Source organism: Aspergillus ochraceoroseus (assembly GCF_002846915.1).
Source record: "Aspergillus ochraceoroseus IBT 24754 chromosome Unknown P175scaffold_2, whole genome shotgun sequence".
In the NCBI taxonomy this organism is placed as follows: domain Eukaryota; kingdom Fungi; phylum Ascomycota; class Eurotiomycetes; order Eurotiales; family Aspergillaceae; genus Aspergillus; species Aspergillus ochraceoroseus.
Window position 1 is genome coordinate 4068116 of NW_024468477.1, and position 27508 is coordinate 4095623.

The 27508-nt window shown below is 37.8% G+C and overlaps 7 protein-coding genes across 7 annotated transcripts; 2 read left to right on the forward strand and 5 right to left on the reverse strand.

Annotated features, from left to right (window-relative positions):
• Nucleotides 1-11870: 11870 nt before the first annotated feature.
• On the reverse strand, nt 11871-12855 carry P175DRAFT_0508225 (oxidoreductase, short chain dehydrogenase/reductase family; the record flags this gene model as incomplete). Its single annotated transcript, XM_040898327.1, has 4 exons — nt 11871-11960; nt 12067-12367; nt 12455-12750; nt 12808-12855. The coding sequence occupies 4 exons, from the start codon at nt 12853-12855 to the stop codon at nt 11871-11873; spliced, it is 735 nt and encodes a 244-aa protein (XP_040754953.1).
• A 452-nt stretch (nt 12856-13307) lies between these two features.
• Nucleotides 13308-14566, forward strand: P175DRAFT_0416591 (zinc finger HIT domain-containing protein; the record flags this gene model as incomplete). Its single annotated transcript, XM_040893080.1, has 3 exons — nt 13308-13660; nt 13733-13849; nt 13912-14566. Coding segments are annotated over 3 exons (1125 nt in total), but the record flags the coding sequence as incomplete, so codon positions are not given.
• An 802-nt stretch (nt 14567-15368) lies between these two features.
• P175DRAFT_0411809 (uncharacterized protein) lies at nt 15369-16926 on the reverse strand (the record flags this gene model as incomplete). The annotated part of the gene is made up of 2 exons (XM_040893056.1): nt 15369-16126; nt 16179-16926. Coding segments are annotated over 2 exons (1506 nt in total), but the record flags the coding sequence as incomplete, so codon positions are not given.
• A 965-nt stretch (nt 16927-17891) lies between these two features.
• P175DRAFT_0544005 (putative diaminopropionate ammonia-lyase) lies at nt 17892-18705 on the reverse strand. Its single transcript, XM_040900378.1, has 2 exons — nt 18026-18705; nt 17892-17958 (listed from the first exon to the last, which is right to left on the reverse strand). The coding sequence occupies exon 1, from the start codon at nt 18516-18518 to the stop codon at nt 18267-18269; it is 252 nt and encodes an 83-aa protein (XP_040754956.1). The 5' UTR covers nt 18519-18705; the 3' UTR covers nt 17892-17958; nt 18026-18266.
• Nucleotides 18706-19495: 790 nt separating this feature from the next.
• On the forward strand, nt 19496-20516 carry P175DRAFT_0515417 (glycoside hydrolase family 16 protein; the record flags this gene model as incomplete). The annotated part of the gene is given in 2 exon segments (XM_040898857.1): nt 19496-20449; nt 20469-20516. 2 exon segments carry the CDS (start codon nt 19496-19498, stop codon nt 20514-20516), a joined length of 1002 nt encoding a protein of 333 aa, XP_040754957.1.
• Nucleotides 20517-20618: 102 nt separating this feature from the next.
• P175DRAFT_0500139 (SUMO protease ULP1) lies at nt 20619-24465 on the reverse strand. The gene has a single exon (XM_040896887.1). The coding sequence runs from the start codon at nt 24281-24283 to the stop codon at nt 21080-21082; it is 3204 nt and encodes a 1067-aa protein (XP_040754958.1). The 5' UTR covers nt 24284-24465; the 3' UTR covers nt 20619-21079.
• A 141-nt stretch (nt 24466-24606) lies between these two features.
• Nucleotides 24607-26988, reverse strand: P175DRAFT_0455531 (PAP2 domain protein). Its single transcript, XM_040894604.1, has 5 exons — nt 26619-26988; nt 26341-26557; nt 25485-26255; nt 24954-25429; nt 24607-24893 (listed from the first exon to the last, which is right to left on the reverse strand). Exons 1-5 carry the CDS (start codon nt 26674-26676, stop codon nt 24829-24831), a joined length of 1587 nt encoding a protein of 528 aa, XP_040754959.1. The 5' UTR covers nt 26677-26988; the 3' UTR covers nt 24607-24828.
• Nucleotides 26989-27508: the final 520 nt, after the last annotated feature.

The window sequence follows — 27508 nt, forward strand, 5'->3', positions numbered from 1 at the left end:
TATATAGTAAAACTTATTTAAGATATCTTATATATTTTTTAAGTCTTTTACTAATTATTAAGTATTTTTATATATTAGCTATTCTTTTTATTTAATTAAATATTAATCTTTACTATATAGTTTTTATTATATAATAATTTATTCTACCTCTTATTCTTCCTTATTATTAATAATAACTAGCTAGAGTAATACTAGTAAGTTACTATTTCTTATATTCTATTCCTTAAGGAGTAATATATAAAAGACTAGATAGATTTTTCTATATAATTTAGATAATTATAAGTAGTATATTTATTAACTTATTATCTTAATTATTTTAAATAGCCCTTTATATTTAATATCTAGTTTCTTACTAGGCCTCTATATATAGATATTTTTTATTAATAGTAGTATTTATTAGCCTATATAGTATTTAATTAGGTAATACCTTCTATTATAGCTTCTTACTTACTATTTAGTAGTATAGTATAGATTTTCTTCTAGCTAATAATATTTTACTTATAATTAGTTAAGTTATTTTCCTACTACTATAACTATACTAGAGTCCCTAATATTAGTAAGCTTAAATAATACTAGCTAGTAGTTATACTATATCTTATAAAAGAATATTCTTAATAATATATTTTTTATATTATTATATATAAATTCTATTATATCTAGCTAGTCTATCTAGTTAATTTATTAATAATTAATATAAATTTTTAGATAAGTTTCTAATATTTAGTTCTAATATTTTATTTAGCTATCTATTTATAAGTAAAATATAATACTTAGTTATTCTTTAATTTAAAGCCCTTAATATAGCTAGATCTAATATTTACTAGTAAAGAATAAGCTATAATTATTTACTAGGCTCTTTAATACTTCTATTTTAAGTATAATCTCTTTTATAAATATATTAGCTAGCTCTTTAGTATTAATATTCCCTATTATTAGGAAGTATTTAGCTCTCTTAATATATTAGTCTATAATTATTAAGATAGTATTATATATATGCCCCTTTTATATTAATAGTAATAAGCCTATAATAAAGTCTAGAATTAGATCCTACTAAGGATATTCTAGTACTAGGAGCTTTATAAGCTAGCCTAGTAAAAACTATCTTAGTATCTTTATTTTTTAATAAATTAAACAACTCTTTACATATTTCTTAATATTATATTATAGGATATTCTAGTAAAACTTTTATTTAATAAGGTCTAATATCTTTTCTTAACTAAAGTAGCCTATATATAGATTATTATAATATATTCTTAATAATTCTTAATATATTACTTAATTAGAAAAAATATAAATAATCTTATTATATTATACTAGCCCCTTATTATTAATATACTATTTATCCTTATAAGTTTACTTTTATTTAATATTATTTTTAAGCTACTTTATTATTTCTTATTTAGATAGTTTCTCTACTATTTAAGTATATCTCTAGCATGCTAGGTATTCCTTACTAATATTATTCTAAATATAATTTATATAAGTATTTTTATATTATATCTCTTAAAGTAAATCTTATAGAGTAATTAATAATATTCTATAAACTTACTTATTACTAGCCATCCTTTATACTAGTATTCTTTAAGTTAAAAATTCTAGACCTTTTAACTATATAATTAGGATCTTTTAGGAAGTTATTATCCTATTCTTACCTTAATTATTTTATAAACCTCCTAACTTTACCTAAAGTATAGGTAAGAGTCCCTTAACTATATCTTATTAGGTAAGTTTATAATCCTTTTACCTTAAAGGTATATTAACTAGATTAAGGCTACTAGACTAATATTTAATCTAGAAATTATATATTACTAGAAGTTTAGCCTATCTAGCCTAGTATTAATTTAAAGTTTTAATAATATAGAAATATTTTAGATTTATATAATTTATTTATATATATATTATATATAGATTATTTTTAAGATAATAATATTATATCTTAAAATATTTTATTATAGCTAGTAATTTTTAATTATAAATTTTATACTTCCTCTCTATTTTAATTAATTTCCTTAAGTAAAAGACTATAGATTACTAAATAATATACTATATTTTTATAAACTAGATACTATTATATTATATTAGAATTCCTATAATTATAAAACTTAATATATTAGTTACTAGAAGTATCTCTTATTTTAGGTTAAAATATTATAGTACTAGAGATCTAAAGAATACCTACTTTAGTACTTTAAAAGTATTTTAATTATTTTTTATTATTTTAAAAGGGCTACTTTTTTTCCCCTTTATTATCTTTTTTAGTATATTACTTAATAGGGTAGTAATTTTAGAGTATTAGTAAATAAATCTTTAAAAATATCCTATAAATCCTAGAAATACTTAAATATTATAAAATAAGTATAATTCTAGCTAGTTATTTATAATATATACTTACTTAAGATTTATTTAGATTCCTTTAATTCCTATAATAAAGTTAAAGAAATATACTTTCTTCTAATAAAAGCTATATTTTAATAATTTTATATAGAAGTTATATTTCTAGAGATATAATAATATTTTACTAATATAGTACTTATATTTTTCCTTTATTTATAAATAAATTAGAATATTATTTAAATATATTATATAAAATTTATCTAGAATCTTCTTTATTACTTTATTAATATATACTTAAAAAATAGCTAGGGTATTATATAATTTAAAAAATATAATTAAATATTTATAATATTTATACCTTATATAAAATACTATCTTCTACTTATTATCTTAATAAATATAAATCTAGTAATAGGTATCTTATAAATCTAGTTTAATAAATTATTTAACTCTAACTAGTTAGTTTATTAATTTATTAATTTATAGAAAGAAATATTAATTCTTAATAATAATTATATTTAGGTTTTTATAATCTATATAAAACTATAGTAACTTATTAGCCTTTTATATAAAAAATACTAGCATGCTTATTATACTTATTAAGGGCTAGATCTATCCTTTTTTTAATATTTAATTAATATACTTCCTTAAAATTACTAATTTTATCTTTAATATATTATATAGCCAGCCTATTAATAATACTATACTAGTAACTAATAGTATATTATAATTAACTTTTTTAAAGGAGAGTACTTCTATCTCTTTCTTTAAAAATATTAATTTCTATTTTTTATAATATTTAGGAAGAGCCCCTATTATACTATTATTATTATATAGTTAGCTTAAGACTAATATAATAAGTCCTTACCTTATTATACTTTTAAATTACTTAAATAATTTAATTTTAATCTTTAATTTTTTTCCTTAGTAATACTAGGTATTCACTATTAAGAAGATATTAAGGTTAACTAGGCTTAACTAGCTATATTCTAAGATTAGTTAATATTCTTTTTTTTTTAAATTTATTATATAATATTCTATATTAAATTTTCTAATTTTATTAAGACTATTTATAATTTAGTTTTTTACCTAGAATCTTATATAGTATAATACTATTAAATTATTAGTAAAATATATAAGTTACTCTATCTTTATTTTATTAAGATTTATTCCTTCTTTAACTAAGAAATAATAAAAAATAAAGTCCTTATTTACTCTAGTATCTATAAGCACTCTTATTATAACCTATTTCTTATTTATTAGGATAGCTATAGTAACTAGAAGGGGTCCTACTAGTACTTCTTTATCTTATTAGAGTACTAGAGATTCTAGAATATTTAATTATTATTAATTCTAGTTTTTTAATTCTCCTACCTCCTTAATATCTTCTCTATACTAGGGATATTTTCTTATAATATAACTAGTTTAATTATACTAGTAATATTAGCCTTTTTTTTATTAATTTTAGTAGTTCTACTACTTCTCTTTTAATTCTTTCTACTAGAATTTAGTTAATTAGAGATTTATTACTTTATTATTATCTTTCTTTCTCTTTCTTAAATTATCCTTTAATATATAAGACTCTAGAAGTTAGTTTAATTATATTTTATTTAGCCTTTTTTATTTTTCTTATTTCTAAAGTTTCTTATATCTTACTCCTAGTTTAGTAACTTTAGCTAGACTTTATAATATTATTATATCCTACTAGATTTCCTTATATAATTCAGGCTAGATTATTTAAATAGCTAGCTAGTAGAGGAATTCTTTAAAATTAACTTTAATTATTAGAATAAATTCCTTTATCTAGATTATTAGAGTTTATATACTCTATTATAGTTCTTATCTTATATATAGGAGCTAGTAAGCTACTATTTATCTATAATCTCTTTCTAATTCTAGAAAATTTTATAAAAATTTAGTAAATTTTATATAAATAAGTTCTTTAAAATTTACTTTATATTTAAAATATTATATCTATTTTATATTATTTTTTAAATAACCTATAATATAGTAAATCTTAATTATATTATTCTTATAAAGTTTCTCCTATAATCTAAAATAGTTTTAAAAATCTTCTAGAAAAATATTAAGTTTCTTTAAGTTTTATATCTTAAAGAATTTAGATTTAAATACTTTTTTTCTACTTATTTATATAACTTATACTATATATTAGGCTATATATTATAACTTATTATCTTTTATTAATTTAATAGATTAATACTAGAAAATTACTAATATTATTAAATCTTTCTTAATAATAGTTTCTAGTACTATAATTATAAATTTTATAAAATTTAGATTTACTACTCCTTAGGAGAAGGAGTAGGTAGTTCTTCTTATACTTATTATATTACTTTACTTAATTAAGGAAGTACTTTAAATTATAAGTATCTTATTAGTAAGGTACTTAAATATAGGTAGTATTAGTAAAGGAAGTAAAGCTATATAGAGTACAAGAGTAATAGGAAGGTATTAGAAGTAATAAAATAAAGTACTTACCTCTTAGTACTTTAGGGGTTATTATATTATTATTTATATTATCTAATCAAGTTACTGGCATGGTGCAGGTAACTCAAATGTTGCTGTTCTCCTGATTACCCTCAGTTACTAGGTATGTGGTTCGGCATGTGTTTCGGCATGTGGTTGTCGGATATATAATGATCCTAGGGGTAGCTCAATGGAAGCAGGTGATCAGATATATTGATGTGTATGTCTGTTAGGGGGTTATGTGCTTGCCTAAGACCTTAATATAGGATAATAACCCCCCTTTTGCTTATTAAGTATATCACAAGATACCTCTTTAATTTAATATATTCCCTTAGGTTTAAAGGATTTTATCTAGTTTAAACCTATAACTATATAATTTAAGATACTATTCTTATTCTGGATAGATTTAAACTATATCTAGTAGTAGATTATTTATTAACTTTAGTCTCTTTACTATCCTTAAATCCTTTATAAATGCCTTGAAGCTTTAGTAGGGTAATACCTTAATTAACTTATCTATAATTATCTTGATAATAGGATAATATAATATTTTTATTCTTCCCTTCTAGGCTTCTTGCCTAATCTAGTAGTTATAGATATCTATATAATATAATCTTGTATTTAGGTGGTTAATTTCCTTATTTATTAGTTAGATAGTTTATATATTATTATATTAAATATTAATAATTAGATTCTCTAACTCTACCTAGATTTTATCTAGTAGATATTTAGTAAAGATTCCTTCCTTTACTATATATAATAATATTAATAATTCTACTTTAGTTATAGAGATTATTATAGTTACTTATTTACTAGCTTTCTACCTTATTATATCTCTAAATAATTTTATAATATACTCTTGCAAGCTTCTCTAGTCCTGATTATCTATAAATAAGGTATTACTATATAATAAGTAATTATCTAAATCTTTAAGTTATAGAGTAAGTTTATTTATTTTTTTTAAATATTATAGGTATTAATCTATTTTGGTATAATATTTTTTACTAGGATTTATAAGGTACTAGAATAGCTAGGATACTATAAATATAATATCTGGTTAAGTTATAACTATTATATATATTATAGATTCTACCTTCTATTAATATTATTAGGTATATAAGCAAGATGCTCTATCTTGATCTTTTTAGGGTACTATTTTTATTAATATAGGAATAGTATCTGGATCTTTCTTTTTATCTGCTAGGTTAGTAATCTTGTTAATATATACTGACTAACCTAGCTAGATAAGCTTATTCTCTCTATCCTGGGTAATCTCTATTTCTAGGAATTATTATAGATTATTTCCTCCTATTATTTTAAACTAGTCCTGAAGCTCTTATGTGGTAGCCTGTATTTATACTAATAATTTTTAGTAATAGGTAAATATAATATTATCTATATAAAAGAATATCAGGATCCTGCCTCTAGTAATATAATATAGTTTATATAGGATAGGTTTATATCCTAGTAACTTTAGGATTTTTTAAAAAGTTATTTATTATAGGTAAGGGGACTATTTAAGTCTATATAGTACTTTCTTTAGCTTTAATACTTTACCTAATTTTTAATATTCTAGAGGTATTTTCATATATATTTCCTTATTATTATCTATATTAATAAATATATTTATAATATTATATTATTTTAATTCTAGATTAAATCAGGCTGCTACTACTAGGAAGGTTTAGAAAGATCTTACTACTAGAGTTATAGTATATAGGTCCTTTATTAAATCCTCTTATTAATTTCCTCTTATTACTAGACATGCTTTATATTTAGTTAGATTACTACTTTAATTACTTTTATATATATATATTTATTTATATTCTAGTACTTTTATATGCTTAGGTCTATCTACTTCTATCTATATTTTTATTATTTTATGGCTAGCTAGGTAGTCCTGCTCTGCCTTTATAAATTCTTTAGATAGTAGGTGGTTTTTAACTTAGTAGTATATCTTTAGAAGGGTTGGTAGCTAATCTAAGTAGGTCCTAATTAGACTCTCTAGTTACCTATTCTGTCTTTATATTTCTGCCTTGGAGGCTAGTATTTTATCTTATTAGGTTAGTTATATTAATCTCCCTGCCATGAATACTGATTTCTATATAATTTAGTAGCTTCTATTTGGCTTAGTTTCTTCTTTAGTTTTGGCTGTCTTATGTTAGTAAGTACCTGCCAATATTGCTGCTAACTATTCTGGGCTGCTACCTGGTGGTGTTAGATAGGCTGTTTACTTATTTGTGTTAGTATTCTTATCCTTATCTGTAGCTTTAAGTGCTGATCTTGACATTTAAACTAGATAATTAAGTAAGTTAAAATTATTTTCTAGAATATCCTCTATTATAGGGTAATCTATATTTAATACTCCTTAGATTAGAATATAGGTTTTAACTTTAATATCCTTAATTATTTATTTAAATTTATTAATTTTAATTATTAGGAAGTTATTCTTTATTACTTGGATAAATATATTTCTATCTCCTAAGAAGAATTCTTCCTTATTAAATATAATATTCTTTATATAAATAATCTTCCTTTCCTTCCTTAGGTTCTATATTTAATAGATATTAGTAGATTTATATTCTACTATATATCCTATAAATACTCTTAAGTTAAACTACTTTTTATACTTTATTATTATAATTACTTATAGTTTAATTATTATAAATATCTTATAATTATATACCTTTAAGTAAGCTTCTTAGAGTTTCTTATATTTTATTACTACTCTATCTTAGTAAGTAATATAGGTATAGAATTAGTTAATTAGTATTTTCTATCCTACCTAATATTTAGGTATTTAGTTATATAGGTATATTATTATATAGATATATTCAGGCTATAGAAATATAGGTAGTTTTACTCCCTATCTTATTATACGTGCTTTCTCTTTTATTATACCTCTTAAGTACTCTATACCTCTATTTTAGGTTAGTATATATAGAGTAGAGTAGTCAAGTCTTGCTCCTTTAGATTATATAAAGTCTTCTAACTATCCCTTTATCTTGCTATCTAACTTAATTACTTAGGGTTTGATATTATATTGCCTCTCTAGGAGGGTAAATAGATTAAATAGGGTATTTTTAATTATCTTTATATATTAGTCTAAGAGGTAGTAGTCCTATATAAAATCTAACTACTTATCTATAACTAATAGTAGGGCTTAGTAGTTATCTATCCCTATTTTAAAGTTATAAAAGTTAATTATTAACTATAGATCTAGTCCTTCTATAGTAATATAGTCCTTTTAATTAATTCTTTACTTTATTTTTACTATACTATAGGTATTATATTCTACTATAGTAGATTCTCTAATTCTTATCCTCTTAGTATTCTTAACTAGGTAATTTAATACTTGTGATCCTAGATATCTAAGGTATAAATACTACTATTTTGTATCTCTAATACTAGTAATAGTTTAGAATATTACCTGGCCTATTATACTGTATGGTTTACTATTATATTTTATTATAAATTAGCCATATTTCTTATTAAAATAGGCTGCTATTATATCTTTAGAGGTATAGAGTAGGTTAGAGTTAGGATTATTCTTAAAATAGATACTTATTTAATTTAGTAATATAAGTAATACTAGATTATATGCTATTTCTTTATAATAAGCTATATTCTTAAGAATTATATAGCTATATTTTATACTTTTATTTCTTTAAATTATAACTTATATATTAATATCTCTATATCTTATAATAGGTATTTTTAAGTCTCCTACTTATATATAGTTATCTTATATTAATTTTATATACTACTTAAATTAATATAAATTATTAAATATATAAATTAATAATCTTAAGTTAAGAATAATAAAGTATTATAATAAATATAGTATAGTTTTAAATTAAATATTAAATAAAGCTTTAACTTTATTTTTATTCCTGCCTTTTATTTAATTTACTCTTTAATTACTTCTTCCTTTTAGTTATTCTAAATCTTATTTATTTTATTCTTGCTCCTTTACTATCTTTTTAGCTAGGGCCTTATTTATCTTAAGTTATATATTAACTAGCTTTCTTATTATATTTCTTTTCTTGAAGTCCTTGGGCACCTTTTCTAGGAATAGATAAAAGTATTATATTTATTCATGCCTTTAAGAATATATATTATATAACTAATATAAGTTCTTAAAAGTACTTCTTTTAGAGTCTATTTTTCCTATACTATCATGTCTATGCTTATATTTTGTTCCCTTATCCTATAGTAGGGATGTTTCTTTATTACTAGTTATATTTATTATATCTTTAGTGGCGAATGTTGGTTTAAAAGCCCCTTTACTAGTCTTACTATGCTACTGCGGGAATATATTAATAGTATTGTGGAAGTTATTTACTATAGTATAGAATAATAGTGTTCCTGCTAGTATCTCTTTCTTATGGTCTAACTAATAGAATATGGTCTAGGATAGAGCTAGGTAATATATTATATTTAGGAAGTCTTCTACCTAGTCTAGTAATAATATTATAACTTTAAGGTTTGCTTTAATTGCCTATTAAATAGTAAATTCCTAGTTATTTAACTAACTAATTATATTACCTTTCAAGGGTTAGATTACCTTTATATAGGTATTATAGGCTATATTTTAAATTTATTTCTAGTTAACTACTATATACTCTTTTAGTTTGAGATACTACTTCTCTAGGGTTTCTATTAGCTTGTAGTAGAAGTAATAGATCTTTAGGGAAATAATATATTAGATCTAATCTTTTAGTTTCCTAAGTTCTATAATCTAATAGTTATACTTATTTATTTCTATTTTATAGAGTACTACTTCAGAGTTAAAGTCTTGTATTAATACTATAGAACTCCTAATATTATTTACTAGTAAAGTTTCTCTACTATCCCTAATTAATTTAGTAGATTATTATAAATAACTCTTGCTACCTTTTATTATTTCCTATAGATTATTGTTTCTCGCCCGTGCTTTAAATAAGGATTACTACATTAGCTAGTCTTCCTACTTAGTAAGCCTTACTACATTATCTTTATTATTAGTAATTAGAGGTATTGCGCTTAGTATTTTACTAATTAGTAGGTTTAGTAGGGGTTATTGGTATTTTAATAATTAGTAGGTTTTGGTAGGGGTTGTTAGTATAGATTTATATACTTTAAGTAAATATAAGACTCTTAATTGTTGGATATATGATGATCCTAGGGGTAGCTTAATGGAAGCAGGTGATTGGATATATTGATGTGTGTGTCTGTTAGGGAGTTGTGTGCTTGCCTAAGGCCTTAATATAGGGTAATAACCCCCCTTTTGCTTACTAAGTATATCACGAGATACCCCTTCAATTCAACAGTGGTTGCATGTCACGTGGTCGCCGTGACAACTATTATTTTTAGGAGTTATAAGCTTAAATTATAAGAGTTTCCTATATTAATATTTTTTTTTCTTATTTTAGAGGGCTAATTTAAGGCCTTAATAATATAATTTTAGAATAATATTCTCTATAGAGAGATAATATATTATTAAGCTTAATTTCTTAATATTTTTATTATATATATTAGTAATAATTTAATTTAAAAGTTTCTTAATCTTTTACTAGTCCTCTATCTATAGAATAGAGTATAAGGAATTATTTAAGAAAGATCTAAAGTTATTTTACTTATTAAATTAAACTAGAATTATTTCTAGATTTAGTAGCCATATCCCTATAATTTGCTATAAAGAAAGGATATTTTTTATTAATAAGGCTTGTTCCTAGGCTAGCTAGAAGAGGTAGAAGAAATCTTATTTAGTAATATAATTAAGACCTATTAATTTATATAGAAAGTTCTTAAGATTCTTACTATAAATAGTAAAGAGAGGACTAAAGATCCTAATATTAAGTAGCTATAGTAAATAAGTTAAATAAGGTAAATATATTATTAATAAGATCTTATTAGTATTATAATAATTAATAAACTTTATAATAAAGTAAGATTTATAATTATTAAGAATAAAAAATCTCTATTATTTATATATCTTGTCCTTAATCTTATAATTAAATATATTAATTAATTAGATATATCCTAGCTTATTATTAGTTTAATTACTTATAAAGAAAGTAAAGAAGTAAGAATAAAGCTTAAGATTAAAATCTTAAAATTAGGAATCTTATATATTACTAGTAGAAGCCTAGTAAATAAAATCTAGTAAAAAAAAGATTTTATTAGTATAAATATAAGTAATTAAAATTATTTATTTATAATTTCTATTTTATAAATATTACTTAAGCCCTTCTTTAATTATATATTTCTATTTTAAGAAGATCCTAAGACCTTTAATTAATATTTTAATAAGAAATTCTTTCTTATCTATATTATAGATATCCTCTAGCTATAGCTTATATTATTATATCTTCTAGCTTAATAACTTAAAATATAGAGTATATTTATATATAAAATTAGCTTATTTTTATATAATATTAATAATTATTATATAAATTAAAATAAAATTATCTTAGTAATACTTTATAAAGTATCTAGGCTAGTATTTTCTAGACTTCTTACTAATAATTTTCTTTATAAAATTCTAAAATATCTTATAGGATATAAAGAGGCCTTGCTTAGTAAGCTTATTAATATAGCTTATTAGTTCTTTTTTATATTAATTAATAAGAACTTACTATTACTTATATTAATAGTCTTTAGGGTACTATACTCTATAGTAGTATCTTAATAGTATTATCTAATTAATATCAAACTCTTTCACAATCTTAGTATAATTAATTAAATTACTAATCTTTAACAAGTTAATTACTTCTATCGCGGCTTTAATTAAACCCATATTAGTTAAGATATAAGTTATTGAAAATTATCAAAAAAACAGTTGGTGAGGGGAAATCAGGCGTCAGGTGGGACCAGGCATCAGGTGATCACTGACTGTATACACACAAACTACAAGGTACTACATAATCAGCAGAGGAACGCGCCCCCCCCCCCCGGGTTTTCTCCTGCAAGTTGCCACCACGCAGCCAAATTTACCTATTAAAAGTCTCCAAGAGTCCTCCTCCTATCCCGAAAGGGAAGCCCTAGTGCTCCGTGCTCCGTACCCACTACCACTTCTCCACATACGGCCGAAGATCCAACTCGAATCCAAACGTCGTGCGGGGCTGCGTATGCAAATGCCAGTATGCATCCGCGATCTTCCCCGAATTACCATCCAGGTCAGTTTCAAGCGTTCACCGGGTTGAAAGACGAGAGATTTCCAGCCTGAGACTGGATCAGCGCAATTGGGGGGAACAAACGTACCGCATCCGGATCAAGCTTCCCATCTTCGTGCTCATTCGCCCATGCCTTGGTCCTGGGGGTATCGATCACGCCGTCGATGATAACATGCGAGACGTGCACGCCCTGGGGCCCGAACTCGCGCGCGAGCGACTGGGCCAGGGCACGCAGGGCAAATTTCCCAGTTGCAAAGGTCGCGAAGGTCGCCGAGCCTTTCACACTCGCGGTGGCTCCGGTGAAGATCAAGGTTGGGGGGTGTGGCAATGATCCCTTCGCCTGTAGGAGGAGAGGGAGAGAAGTCTGTGCAAAGTTGAATCCTCCTTGTCTAAAGATGGTAGTTTAGATCAGTATATATGCGTAATGAATGCGAGCGGTGCATAGTTATAGTTATTCCTCTAGCTGATAAGCGTACCCCTGGCTCCGGTAGCCCAGTGTGAACTCCTCTTCGGTAAGTTCGAGAAACGGCTTCTTTACGAATCCCCCGCCCACGTTGAACACCGCTGCCGCAAGAGGCGAGCTTGCATGGTGCTGGGAGATCTGCTTAAATGCGGATTTGACACTCTCTGAGTCTGAAAGGTCGGAACTGATGCCGAGGGCCTGTCCGCCAGAGGAGTTGATCTCCTGTACTAGAGGCTTGTAGTTTGCTGCGTTCCGGGCCAGAACAACAACAGAGTACGCCTGGGCAAATTTCCGGGCGATGCTGGCTCCCTATTTTTCATCAACAATGATTCATATTATAGCCGTGGGGTTATGTGATAAGCCTACAGTACCGGGGCCGACACCAGCGATGATCGCGAACGGTTTGGTGGCCATTAGTAGTAGTAGAGGAATGACTTTATATGCTTTATAACGTGAAGTGTTTCCATGGCAGGACAAATATATATTAAGAAGCCAAGAGAATGAATTGATGTGAGCTTTGATTTATAATCTCGGTGGTTTGAAGGCGAGAAACCGACATGAAAAGAATCCGGAGCTGCGATGACAGCATTGCGCACCTGAGGCTGCCAGGCACCAAATGCGTGCTTATCGATAAGGCTCCTCTTTTTTTTTTTTTTTTTCAACTTCAGTTCTCTTCCTGCTTCTTACTCTCGTCAACATTTACCCAACATCTCCCCCATAATCCATTCATAAATATCCATCTCATCACATACAGAATGTCCACAGAAGACGAATCCCTCCTAACCAACCTCTGCGCAATCTGGTACCTCTCCTACTAACCTCCAACAAACCCAAGTCCCCCAAACTAACAGGACCAAACCCCCAGCCACATCACCCCCCCCAAGTACCGCTGTCCGCGATGCTCAACCCGCACTTGCTCCCTTCCTTGCACGCGCCGCCATAAACTCTGGTCCCAGTGCTCTGGAATCCGCGACCCAGCAGCCTATCTCCGGCGCAGCGAGCTAGCAACCGAAGCTGCCTTCGACCGCGACTTCAACTTCATCACGGGCATTGAGCGTCGCTTGGAGCGCGCAGAACGGGACGCGGAGAACCGCGGTGTGGATGTCTCTGCGGGCGCGGGGTATGGGGACCTCTCTGTTGTTGGGTTGGAGCATGAGCAGGACCAACTCGGGGGTGGTGGAGATGCCTTGAAGGGAAAGAGGAAACGGGGGGCATTGGAGTCGGGGACGCCACTGCCGCATCATAATCATCATCATCATCAACAACAACAACAACAACAACAACATGGGAGTATGGTCAAGGGAGAAGTGGCGTTTTTGAAGAGGGCCGAGACTGCTGGGGTTAGGGTTATCAAGGCCCCACGGGGGATGAGTAGGAATAAGGTGAACTCGTCGAAGTGGCATGCAAGGTGGGTTTATGCAATCTCAATCGGGTTACTTAAGTTGAGGCTTTGAGGTTGATGGTTTGCAGGAACAAATGCTTGAACTGGACGGTTGAGTGGATTGCAGAAGGTGGGGGAAAGAGAACGAGGAATTACGCCGAGACCTGCACAATCGCCGAGGCTTATGATCGCGCTTTTCCGCTACCCAAGCAGCCGGTAGAAAAGGACGATTCCATCCCACAAGTGCAGGCACCTGTGGCAGCACCTGCACAGGCTACGGCAGAGTCTCCAGAGATAAAGGAGAGCGGACAACCAGGAAACCCGGAGACTACAGATTCTCAAACTACGCCTATGCCCACGGATCACCAAGTTCCAGCCGACAACCCCCCCAGCGAGAAAGTGACACCGCATCGGAATGTGTACTTCTACCTGCATCGCCCGCGCACCCCCACCAAAAAGCCGGTTCTGATTCCATTAGCTCCAGGGATGACGATCGCTACGGCCCTTCGAGACCGTGTTGTCTTAGAATTCCCCACGATCTACGTCCTACAGGATTTACTTGCCACCGCGCAAAAAGAATCTAGCTTCATGCTGGAACAGGAATATTTACATACCCACAACAATCCAGAGTCGGAAATGGAAGACGCAACTCGTCCAGATGCGGGCAGTCGACCACTATCCAGCACAGTGGATATTGGAGACGTGGACGAAGGTAAGGTCTTGGAAGTATTGAAGAAGGATCTCTTGGATACGCCATTAACGGCAGAGACGGAGTGATAGCTGACCACATGTCGCTCAAACATTCAATTTACCTGTAAATAATACATGCTGCGATATACGAACATTCCAAATGGAACATGCTGGGCATGACCTTGGAAGTCACTCCAGGGGCACTAGACTATACGCCAGTCACAGCTGGCAGCAATCAGTGGAGACAGAATTAACGTATCGCATCGCATGCATACGTAGTCAAAGCTCAGGTCGCATTTATATGTACTGGGGTTTAGGAAGGATAAACAGTGCTCGAATCACCGACACCGTCCGGAGTGCACGGCACAGAGGCTCGATTCGCTCGACAGTCAATGCTATGGTTCAGTCAATAATCATTGCTCATTTGATCGCTAAATCAAGCTCCAAATTATAGACCAAGACGCCTTCATAAATCAAAATCCAAAATCCAAAATCCCAAGCAACTCCAATGTAAATAAAAAAGGGTATCTGAAAAAAAATATACAAGACGCCTTATTAATGCTTATCAAGCGCAAAGCGAACATATCTTCAAACCGGGACATGTTGATCAACCAAACACAGGTTGACTCTATAGGACACGGTTAGGTAGTCATGCGTTGGAACAGTGCCATCTCCTGTCTCAAGGACTGTAATAGGGACAAGTTCAGCGACAATAGACGTAAAGTAGGGCCTTCAAGGGCAATTGGTCTTCCGAGATCATTAAGATACGCGACGTGTGCCACGACATGTGGGAAGAGTGAGATCACAACTGCAGTGTGATCAGGTTGGGCTAAACCTTCAAATCTCAGCTTGATGCGCTGGTCGTATCAGAAGCCGTATCAGGAAGCTCTGGGTCTTCAGTTCTCTGCATCTTCACCACAACTTGAGCAGAAGGCGAAAGAATCTCGGTTGGAATGGTACTTAAAGTAGCTTCGGCATCCGGCATTGGTTCGGAAGGAACATGGTCAATCCGCGACCCGGCTTTCGAGCCTGTTGGTGACATGTTCATACGCTCGGATCGGCTGGGCTTCAACTTGAGGTGGCCACGCTCCAAGGCGCGAAGTAATACGCCCACTTCCTCGGAGACAATTCCTCTAAGCTTGCTCATCGTTTCATCAGAAACCTCCGAATGAGCATTCCATCCAAGCTTGTCGGATTCCTCAGAAGCCAAGGACTTTGTGTCCAGAGAAGGCCCGGTAACCAGGCGGTGGAGGGCGGTCGGTGAGAGATTGTTGGGGCGGCGAGCAATCTTGGCAGGCTTCTGCTTGGAACTAGACGCTACCGAATCTGCCTCCTCATGTTGCCGTTTGCGCGGTCGTTGGATAGGAGAGGATGGGCTCTCTCCAACTTCATTCCGAATCTTGTAATATACAAGACCGAGCGTTGCAGCGAGGGCTTGATGTGCGGCTTCGGGATAAAGCCGAACAGCTTCAGCCCTGGTCAGGTTGGACGGATAATCACTCGAATCACTTGAATCACTATCACTTGCAAACATAGCGTCCGCCTGGTGCATGCGGCCCCAGTATTCGTAGCCACCCAGCTGATAAAAGTCGGACATAAGTATTAGACGGTTCACTAGAAGACAAACATTAGAATAATCCCAGGGAGGACTTGTCGCACGACTCACGTCGGCTGCGCTTCTTTAAACACCAGAATCTCCACACAGTGCGTGGGAAATATTCTGGCCAGCGTAGAGACCCATCCTCTTCAACAACAGGGACAGGAGTGATAGGAGCATGGGTGGTATGAGCCAGCGAGTTGAACCGCACTCGTTCCGAATGCTTCATACGCGACTCGATCAAAGAGAACCGCTCAAAAACCGAGTTCAAATGCCGCGACGTTTCGTGTTGTAGGGTAATCAGATCGGTCCGAAGCTGGCTTATAGTCGAGTGCAGTTTGCTGATTTCCACGCGGCATCCGCAAACGTCGGTCTGGAGATGCTCTACATCGGACTGTATCTGGTCGACATTCTTGGAGAGCCGGTCAACATCACTGCGGAGGAAGACTGTTTCATTGCTAGCTTGGCCCAGGCTAGACTTCAGTTGCAAAATTCCCGATTTGAGTTGGTCAACGTCCGTTCTCAGCGCCACAACATTCAAATCGATCCTGTTGCTGATGGAGCGGTGGGCTTCGAATTCACGTCGAAGATGCTCATCTTCGCGGTTGCGTCGCTCGACATAGCCGTCCTTGGTGAGAATGTTGGATCGTAGTTCCAGTACACGCGAGTCAAGGAGGGTTAAACGATCGTGAATGTGGGAGAGAGACGAGTCAGACATGGGCGAAGTCGTCTCGTGTCGGAGAGAGATCATGGGGCTAGATATCGGTAGAGAAATGCTCGAGGTACGAGAGAGACTGCGTTCAAGAGTGGCGGTCATGATGGGGGGGATAGGGCTGGGGAGGGAGATGACAAAAGCGAGATCCAGGGATGAAGTGGCGGGTTTCGAAGGGGTTTGATGGAAATCTGCACTCGTACGACACTTTAACAGCGGGTTAGGTCCATTTTGACGACAATATTGATAGTATTTTGATGATTGAGAGGGGGATAGAAATGGAGATGGATGGAGACTGTGGTGGTGGTAGTTGGCAGGAGAGAGAGAGAGAGAGAGAGAGAGAGAGAGGCTGGAATGCAAGTGAGCCTGTGTTGAAACCTGCAAAGGTCAAGTCGTGCCCTTTGTCAGTTGCCTTATGCCCCCCCTCCCTTTTTTTGTAATTTTCCACTAGCGCGGTGAAGACGGTCGGTGGCCTCATCAACCATCACTCATTCTTCCTCATTCATACCTTCCTTTTGACTGCGTAGATCCTTTTTTCTTTTCAATAATTATCTTCAACGTTGATTCTTCTATTATCAGAATTATAATGGAGATATCTCTTGCTCAATTCATATTTATTGGCAAAGCCATGGTGGGGATCGAAATGGCTCAAAATTACCATACATAATACCATATTGTGACAATACAATCCCAAGGCAACCCAAGGAAAGTCAATAACCCTATCTGGATTAGTGCCATTGGTAGCTGCATTAGCGTAAACTCTGCATCCAGCTGACTCTCGCTCAGCCAATCATTTGCAGGAGGTGTCTTATCGCCACGGAAATGAAACAGCAAAAGCTTTCATGATTGGCAAACATAAATAACAGAAATCCTCCCAAAGCGTCATCTTACATAAATTTCACCAGGGATAGGGCCCTACGCTTTTACCAGGTATCAGTATTACCCAACCTGTTACAAGCCCTATGTTATAGGTATACCTGTAGGTACATCACCATACATCCGCCTCCAAATTCCGCTCAGCTTTGAATGTGTTCTTTGCACATAGTATCCATCCTGAACAGAATGTTTGATATCAACACTCATGATATAAAAATGATATAAGAATCCCATCAAGTGTTGTCGATTTCTACAGAGTAGGTAGGGTTATTTCAACTTTCGGAATCTTGATGACTCGTACCGTCCCAAGCCCTAACAATATATAAATGTATATATGGTGCTACATACCTCATTCGAGCACTCGCGACGAAGGTTCCTAGGGATTCGGATTTCACTCAAATCTGGTCGTTCAATATCAAATCAAGGTTGACACGGTGCCACAATTCAGACCATCCATGATCGTTGCTGATGTCTCAATTGGTGTTAACTGTCCAGCTCGTAAACTGGCCTGCAGACAAGCAGCAGTATCTGGCTCGACTGCAACCACAGAGAGAGGTATATCGCGCGATTTACAAAAATGTTGCTACGGTATTTGCGAGACTACCCACTCCAACAGGGGTGAACATGACGCTGCCCTGGAGACCCATGTGAGCCAGTTGGTTTTCAATCTCAACCATCATGGTCGGCTGGTCCCTGGACTGGGATACGAAAATCCGGCAGCCAATACCCAGAATTCGAGCCATGAATGCTACTGCTCGGCCATGGTTCCCTTGGGTTGGTGCAAAAAGCGTCACTGATTTTTCTTTCGCCATGGCAGACATGATTTCCAAGCTGACGTTTGTTGGACGGCCGAGATAGGCGGCGATCGCGCGATAGCACCCCCCACGATGCACCAAGTACTTTGAATGACGGCAGCCCTAAGCGGCTTCCTTCATATTTCACGAGAACACTGCGAACCCCGAGTTTCGCTGCTAGCTCCGGGAGCGGTATTAGGGGAGTCGGGGTGTAGCCTGCCTTGAATGCGGATGGGTTGACGTAAATAGAACGCCGGACTGAAAACATTTCTCTTGTTACAGTATCTATGGAGTTGTTTGCGTTAACGGAGTATGATGATATAGGGCAGAGAAGGTGTACTTCATGTACTTCAGGAATACGAGGAGGACCAGGAAAGTTTTAACAATCAAGTCGGAAAAAGAAGGAAATATATGAAAGAAAAAAGGAAATACGGTCGAGTTTGCAATTAAGAAAGATAAAATAAGAGTGAGCTAAGGAAAAGATGCTAGAGAAGATACCTACTGTGTCGTCTAAATTGGTCGCTGGACGTCTTGAGACGCCTTCCGACAACAACATCCAACCCGACAACACCCCAGTATGACTACTGAATGGGTCTAGAAGGGGGATCATAATAAAATCTCTCATTCCCGTGAACCAATAAACCCCCTCACATATCCACCGACCGTCGTTGGGCGACGAAGATGCAGGCAAGGCTTAACTGTGACAAAAGTGGCTGCGGGGGGAATTTTTCCCCATACAAACTGGGCGATGGGGACTACTTCGAATGACAGAAGGTACTTAACGCAATACCAGAAAGGAGAAAGCAAAAAATGGTGATAATTCACATAAATCAATATTTCTATTGAGGTCAAACAAATCCATAAAGAATCTTCTGGCCGTGTAATGGGGGCGATGTCGAAGGAAAGAACTATAGGCCTCCTTGCCCTAAGAATCCTCCAACGAAAAATGACTGCGCGGAGAAGACTCACGATATTCTCCCTCCACCGGCACATAACGACCAATTATGCCTTTATTGATACCTCCTTATCCCTTACCCATGAAGATATTCATTCTCCCCAGTCTCTCCTTGAGTACTGTAGCCTCCTCATTCGCTCTCCCTCTTCACAATCCCACGAAAGACATCCCCATCCTGGGCTCCGACACAGCCGACTTCACACACTACAAATTCTGGGACTTTCGCGCCATGTCCACCGTCCAGAATACCACCCAGATTCCCCTCGAACACACTCCCTTCAACACCGCCTGGGAAGCCCAGTCATGGCGTCGGGAACCCACCGGAGACAGCTCCTGGCCCATGGTCAACTCCAAAGCAAACGTCTTCCTCACCCAACACCCAGACCAACCCAGCTCCAGTATCCTTGTCCTCCGCACTACGCGATTCTCCAACTACTTCTCAACAGCGGAGATCGAAAGCCGTCTGGGAAACTACCAACATTGTTCGTGGCGCGTGCGGATGCGCCTGATGTCGCAGTCGACCATTTCCGAGAACGACTCCCCCAGCCAGGACCCCGGGAGAGCAGCCGAAAGGGTTCCACCGGGGGCGTGCGCAGGCATGTTCATCTACCGCTCTGCAACATGCGAGTCGGATCTGGAGATCCTCACCTCCGACTCGCAACGTACCATCCACTACGCGAACCAGCCGGACTACGACCCGGTCAGTGATAGAATGACCCCGGGGTTTAGTCGTACCGTGACGGATCTCCCAGCGCCCTGGACGACGTGGGTGACACATCGCATGGACTGGGCCCCCGGCGCGACGCGCTGGTATGCGGATGATCAGCTGCAGACCGTGATAGAGCTTGGTGTGCCGGATCGCCCGAGCCTTGTTGCATTGAACCTTTGGAGTGATGGTGGCGTTTGGACGGGGGATATGGCCGTGGGCCAGAGCGTGTATCTGGGTATTGAATGGATTGAGCTTGCGTATAATCTTTCCACTCCTGGGTTGGATGTTCCTTTTGTACGATACCGCGAGGAAGCGCTTCCGTCGAAAAACATCGGGGAAAGACGGGGGGTTCCTCGAATAAGAGCTTACAAACCTGATACAAAAGGTTCTGTTTCTTAGACAAAATGTAATGTAGATGATGGGGGATTATCTGTAGTGATGACATCAATACAAGAAGGAACTACTTATTTACCCCTAGTTCGATTCCAGGATAAACTACCAAGTGTAACAACAAGGTGAGCATCATATCCTATCTGCGCAACAACATTGTGAACCTTCCCCCCGGCTAGATACAGAAAGCAATTCGTATTCACAGGAAAACTCCTCCTTCTCAATGCTCATGTCAGGAGTCCGAAGCTTCATCTGACGGGTATCCCAAAGCACAAAAACATCATGACAAGGGAAAAAAAAAAAAAAAAAACGCCACGCTCATGTCCCTGGTGCTCATAGAATGCAAAATCAAGTGCTGTCACCGCAGTGTAACCCATAAACACCAGAATGCAGAATGCAAAAGGTAAAAAACAAAACCAGTCCAAACCAACACCGAAAAAAAAAAGTCAAAAACAAGCAACTCCCCACCCGCTTAGATTCGTATATTCGTACATTTTGTATGTGTGTGTGTGTGTGTTAGTGTGGGAACGTGTCTTATAGCAAAACGTCCCCCTTTTCATCCGTGGGGTCAAAGTCCCCATCTAACCCTCCATTCATCAACTCCGCGACGATCTTCTTTCGTAATAATCGAGTATCTTTAGCACCGTAGGACATTGGCTCAATATCAATCGCAACCGCCTTGGCAGTGGAAAGAAGGAATACGCCACAGTCACTGCCGTTGTCTTGCTGGGGAGAAATAGAAGGGAGGACTGTCCACTCCTCATCAACGTAGTGAGAACCGAGCTCCCCGCGGAGCCAGGTCTTCACAATCGCGACATGACGGCGCGAAAGTGACCCAAGGGAATCAAAATTTTCAATTGTTCGATCGGATGGCTTGACGATGATCAAAGTCCAGTGAGAGCTATTGTGTACTGGTACAAATACTGTGTCAACGTTGAGGAGAGCCTCTCCGCCGATTTTTGCGCGAGAAGCCCAACGACGCACTGATTCGTATCCCTTATCGCGGAGATTTGAAAAAAAGAACGAGTTAAACGCATGAAACTTGGGTTTGTCATGACGTCCAGCATTGCCATTCGTTCTGCGCAGGTAGTCGATAATAAGAGCGAGATACGAGTTAATGACCTCGTCGTTCAACCAAGCGCCCGGGGTGAAACATGTAGCAAGATCTTTCCGTGTGAGTGGATCACCGGATAGTGTAGTCGCAATTTTTCTATGATTGGGCATTGCTTTGACTTCATCAACTCGCGCCTCCCATTTTGGGGTAAGAGGGCGCACAGCTGGGCCTTCAGGGCGAATTCTAATAGGGCGTAACTTGAGTTTCTCCTCCTCTTCAATTTTCCGCCATATATCCGCGTAAAGAGATTTGGTTCGACCAGGGGGAAGTGGCTTTGAAATGGGATAGAAAAGGCTCACAGCTGACACGGGTCTCCCAAGGGGAAACTCCTGTGGTTGAAGCCATGGGTCGACAGGGGGCTCAACTAGATCCTGACGTACAGCCTCACTAACAAACTCCACATCAAGTCCAGGCAACGGTGGTATATTCTCCTTTTGCTCAAGGGACGCTTCGTCAACTATATTATCACCTGACTTGGGAAGGTGATCAACCTGCAGGTTAGATGGGTGAAGATGAGGAGCAAGCTCAGTAACAATCATCGAGTGTTCTTCATGCACGGGCTCGGCGATGAGAGGTTCCTGGAAGCGAACCTTAGGCCGTGGTTTGGAGCGCGTGGTAAGAGGCTGATCTGTTTCGGGAACTTTAGGGATAGCTGGGCCTTTCTGAATCTCATTAAACGCATCAAAGTTTCCAGTACGTAGTGCCTGAAGCAGCGCACGTTCCCGTCGGGCACGTTCGGGGTCCCTTGTTCTAGTACGCAGAAGCATTCGACGCTTCAACTGAGGGCTTACGGGATCAACTCGCGACACCTTACGAACACCGGACGTAGGCTCACTGCGGTTCGGTGCTTTGGCCATGGAAAACAGCTGGCGGCGAATAGAAGCTTCCACCCGACTGACGGACTTGCGAGGTTGGTGAAATGCATCAGTCGGCTCCACAGGCCCTGCCTCACTTGGCACAACCTGAGGTTCAACTTTGACTGCTGGCTCGGGCGATTTTGGAAAATATGGGCCGTCAAACGACAACTCCGGAAAAGGATAGTCCTCGACAGTTGGATATCCTCTGTCTTTGCGCCATTGATGGTCCTTGAGCCGGCGCCGCTGCTCTGTTGGTAGGGCACGAATGTTTGCGCGAACGGGAGAATGCTTCGCGGCGGGGGATGAACGGCGTGTGGACGGGGCCTTTTTCTCAAAAATGCCAAATACTCGTTGCTGGATGGAGTCTGCCAGAGACACGGTACTTTTGACCGCAGTTGTGATGGTATCATACAACGAAGACCAATAGGTGCGCCAGGTAGAGTTTAGCGGCTGCTCATCAATGCAAATATCCTTGTCATCACCTTTGTTCTTTGTGATATGGCTGCTGTTTGGTGGAAGAAGTGCGCCGGGCATCAAAGCCCGTTCTGTGTGATCTTGCGCCGGTGGTGAGGAAGACTCAATTGGATATGATACACCGGGCCAGCAGCCGGGTACAGAATCTTGGGAGGGATTGGGGTACGTCGGCACGGGCGATTCCCTGGGCCTAGGAGAGAGAGAGGTGGGCGACACGATAGGCGTAGATGAGGTTGTCGACTGGAACTTAGGCTGACCCGACGCTGAAAGCAGGGTCCGCTCATCCAAAGGTCGAGCCTGACCTGCAGTGTCTGAAGTTTCGGGGGGTCCGCTAGGAAGACCGGAGCCCTCGTCACTCACACGCCGGTATTTTGAGAAGAGACGACTGCCAGTGTCCGAAGTGGAAGAGAGCTGATCGTTTTGGTCATCGTCGGTTGATCGTTTGCGCGAGGAGGAGGAATAAGACGTCGAGATGGAGGTTGCTGAATCGAAGCTATTGGCCTTGCCATCATCTGTGGATTTCTGCGTATCGATGCTGCTGAAAGATGAATCGCGTGTTGTGGGTGCTTGGACAAAAGACGGCGCCTGTCGGCCGGGAAGAGAATTGAAACCTTGGGAATTGTGGGCAAAACTGAAACAGTTGTAGGAGTTATATCGGCGAGGCTTCTGGTAAGGTTGTAAGTCTGCGAGGCGGGGATGGACAGGTTTGATTGATTGCTCGCGGGATCGCGACTTGGGCGAGAAAGAAAAGCGCGTCCGAGGCCGCATTACGGGGGCGCGGATATGAGAGCCAAGCGAAGAATTGCCACCCAGCCTTATATAAAGAGGTGCTGCACGTTGTCCGGGTGGTATGAAGGTGGGATAGGAGTCGGGAAGGGCTTTTTCTGCGCCGCAAAACCCGATTGTCTGAGTAGCCTGGGAACTATGGGCAGCGGGGGATGGAGTGCTGATTTCCATTGGGTCAAATACACCATCACCAAATCCTAGACGCGAATCATCTGTAGAGAGGACGCTCGCGTCCATCATAACCACGTCCTCCATCTCCAGTTGTTCAGCAGAGGAGCGGTCAGCCATGACGCGCTGTTCTTGTCGGGTTCGACGCGGAGGCTTTACAGGCGTATTGGGAGAGAAGTCAGCGCGGGAATCGGGATATTGGGGGAATTTTCGGGTGGGCGACGAGGTCCTGAAGAAAGTAGGAAAGCAGAAGAGGACGATAAGCAGAAGAGTGACAATGAAAGAGTATGCGGTGGGGGGAGAGGAAACGAAACAAATCAGATCACAATCCCTGGCCATGGGTGAATACCCTGGCCTTCGTTGTGGTCGCAACAATCACAGCAGTGAGGGGATGCTCCATGAGCAAGCGGGGGGAGTAAAGAGGTGGTGGTGGGCAGATGATAGATGAAGTGAAGCAAGAGAGAGTCTGATGGATCGACCTCAAAAGCAACACAAAGCAGGATTGGGGAAGCGATTGTTTCTCGTCCTTTGGATGCTTTCTTTAGGATGGAGAAGAGCAAGAAGTGGAACAGCTGAGTCAGCGTGTACTGGCATGGAGCTAGCCGCTTAGGGACATATAGAGTCACGTGGTAAGACAGCGGATATCAGGAGAAGAAAGAAAGCGTAGAAATTAAATAGTTGTGCATTCTAAACCAACATGTTAAACAAACAAAAAAGCAAGGGAAACTCTAGATATCAGAAGAGAGATCTAGATATCAAGCAAAAGTGATCTTGAACATGAACCGGAATTCATATGTACACATCAGAAACCCGGGAAACTATACTACATGGCGGTTCAGCCGGCTGAACCAAGGAATTGAAAGGTCGTCTTAATCATTCTCGTACTACGGCATAAGTCCTATTAATTGGAATAAAATGGGGGCTCCGTCGATCACAATCCAGGCAATTCCTATGAAAAGGGGGTTAGTAAATATGGAATGCGCGGGGACCTGGGGAGGAAGAAGCATACCAGAATACACCACCAGCTTGGTCACCACCTCGACATCATAGCGCACGCGAGGTCGTTTGATTTGGGAGAACAAAGCTTGCTCATCGCGCTCGTCAGAAACAAACTCGGGGAACGGTTCCATCCCATTCGGAGACTGAGAGCCGGGCTCGATGGCGGTGGACCCTGTTCCCATCATATGCTCATAATCTTCCAGCTTTGAATATTTGCGCGATAGTTTAGAGGGCTCTACACCAGATGTTGAGGACTCATGGGGATGACCTTCAACGACAGGGTAACCTCGATACCCACTCGACAGGCTCTCGCGGCGGCGCTTCTCGCGGTATGCGAGCGTCTCGTATGCATCGGCTTCAGACTGAGGTCCAATAGAGATTGCGCGCCGTTTGGGATGGCGAATGTTGGTGATTATCGAAGGAATATCGGAAAAGCTTGGGATCAATTCGTGATCCTTTAGATGAGCTGGGACCTTTGTATATTGGCTTTGAGCGCATCAGCATATTAAGGTGAAAATATCACCGGGCAAAGGGGGCTTACGAAGCTCTGGTAAAGAACCGACGAGGAAGATCCAGTCCGACCTTTTCCAACCCTCGAAACACTGGAGGCAACACCCGCAGAAGAAAAGGTTTCATGAACTCCCTCCACGCAAATAGCAACAACACTCCGATTATGAATCGAAGACTCATTTTGAACACCCCGAGGCGTTCGAGCCCGTAAGGAAGACTTGCTGGATGAGGCAAGTCCCAACGGGCATTGGCTCTAGCCACGGTGTAGTAAGCCACCTGTGCCCCAATCATCACCCCCGCAAAAGCCACACTATCATCAAAGCACGGGCAATCATCTGCAGGCTCGGGGTGGATCCGAACGAGGGCTAATATTACAACCACCACCAGCGCCATCTGCTTCCCACTTCCGGAATAGACATACTGGTCGATTATAGGTTCATAGGCGTAGTGTATGACGGCTAGCAAGGCACCTAGAAGGGAGCCAATGATGACATCGAAGAACCCGTGCATACCACAGTACAAGCGCCCGATCACGATTGAGCTGACATAAAGATATGTTACTGCCTGGAGGAAGAAATTGAGACTGGGACCTAGGGTGGAATCCGGCGAGTTGAGCAGGTAGAGGGCATAAACTGCGACGGAGACTGCGTTGGTCGAATGGGTCGAAGGAAAGCCGTATTCTAGAGCCGCAGACCCGGACATTGTGATTCTCTGTAGGGGGGGAGAGAGTGGTCGCGGGAGACAGAGGAGGTCCTTGACGAAACCGCTAAAGAACACACCGCAAGCTAGTAGATGTACCATCCTAGTCCATAACTTGCGCATTAGTTGAAAAATCCCTGTCTTCTCCTACCACATTTTTCTGTCGTCCAGGTTCAATAACCACCTACCCTCGTCCTAAACTCGGATGCCCGCTCCAGAACAAGATTGGCAGGAACACCATGAAAAAGGTGTGCGTCCCCAGGTTGGCGGTGAATGCGAAATAGGAATCCAAGGTCGGAGTGCGAATATTCTCCTGACACCAGGCTAGATACGGCGTCTCATATCGAATCAATGGGAGAAGTTTCTGTCGCGGCCAGTATCGCCAGGAGGGGAGTTGGTTGCGATCTAAGTCACCAGGAGGTCAATTTATCTTCGTTTTGGAGGAGATTCAATAGGGGACACATACAATGATCCAGGCTTCTCAGTCCAGCATCTGGCTGGCCATCTGCTGCAAGCTTACCCATTGTGTGTGCCGTTCAAATCAAGGTGATGCGGCTGAGGTGGCTTTCCCCATAAACCTCGGCGCGTCGTGATGGATCGGAAAGGTCGCCGTTGACGATATGGGCATAACCCGAAGGCCAAGAGGTGGGGCGAAAGGAGACAAGGACTCGATATCAATGACCGCACACGCTCCGAGGCCCTTGAATCTGAAGTCAAACGAGGAGAAGTGACAATTGTCGGCAGAAAAGGAGGATGGACGACCAGTGTGGGCTGTGGACAAACTAGTCCCAATAATAATGATCGTGCGCCATTGAACAGATTCACTACTTGGCGGCTCTGGCAATAAGTTTTGCGTAACTGCCTGATGTGCGCTTACTCAGCCACCTGAACATCCCCTGAATTAAATAATATATGAAAGTCCCCCTCAAACACCCGTGGTATGACCCGTACACCGTGCTGAGTTCTACGCGCACTAGCGGTTTGGAAGAACTATAGCCCGCAGGGCCATTTTTTTGCTTTCATCGCGCCATAGATCCAGACATGTTGGTTAACCTGGTTAGATGCAAGGCTCCCTATATTATCTAGCTTTATAGTCTGTTATTATACTATAGTTATGTTCAAGGTGCTTTATAGATACTATAGATAGTCTAATTAAGTACTCTCTATAATACTAGTGAAGGTATAAGGCTATCCTAGGCTAAAAATACTACTCTAACTATAAGATTTTAAAGTCTCTAGATAATTTTTCTCTAGCTATACCCTATTATATAGTTATTAAGTATTCTTAGGCTAGATATTTTAATTACTATATATATTTTTTCTTTATTATATACCTATTTCTAATATTTTGTAGCT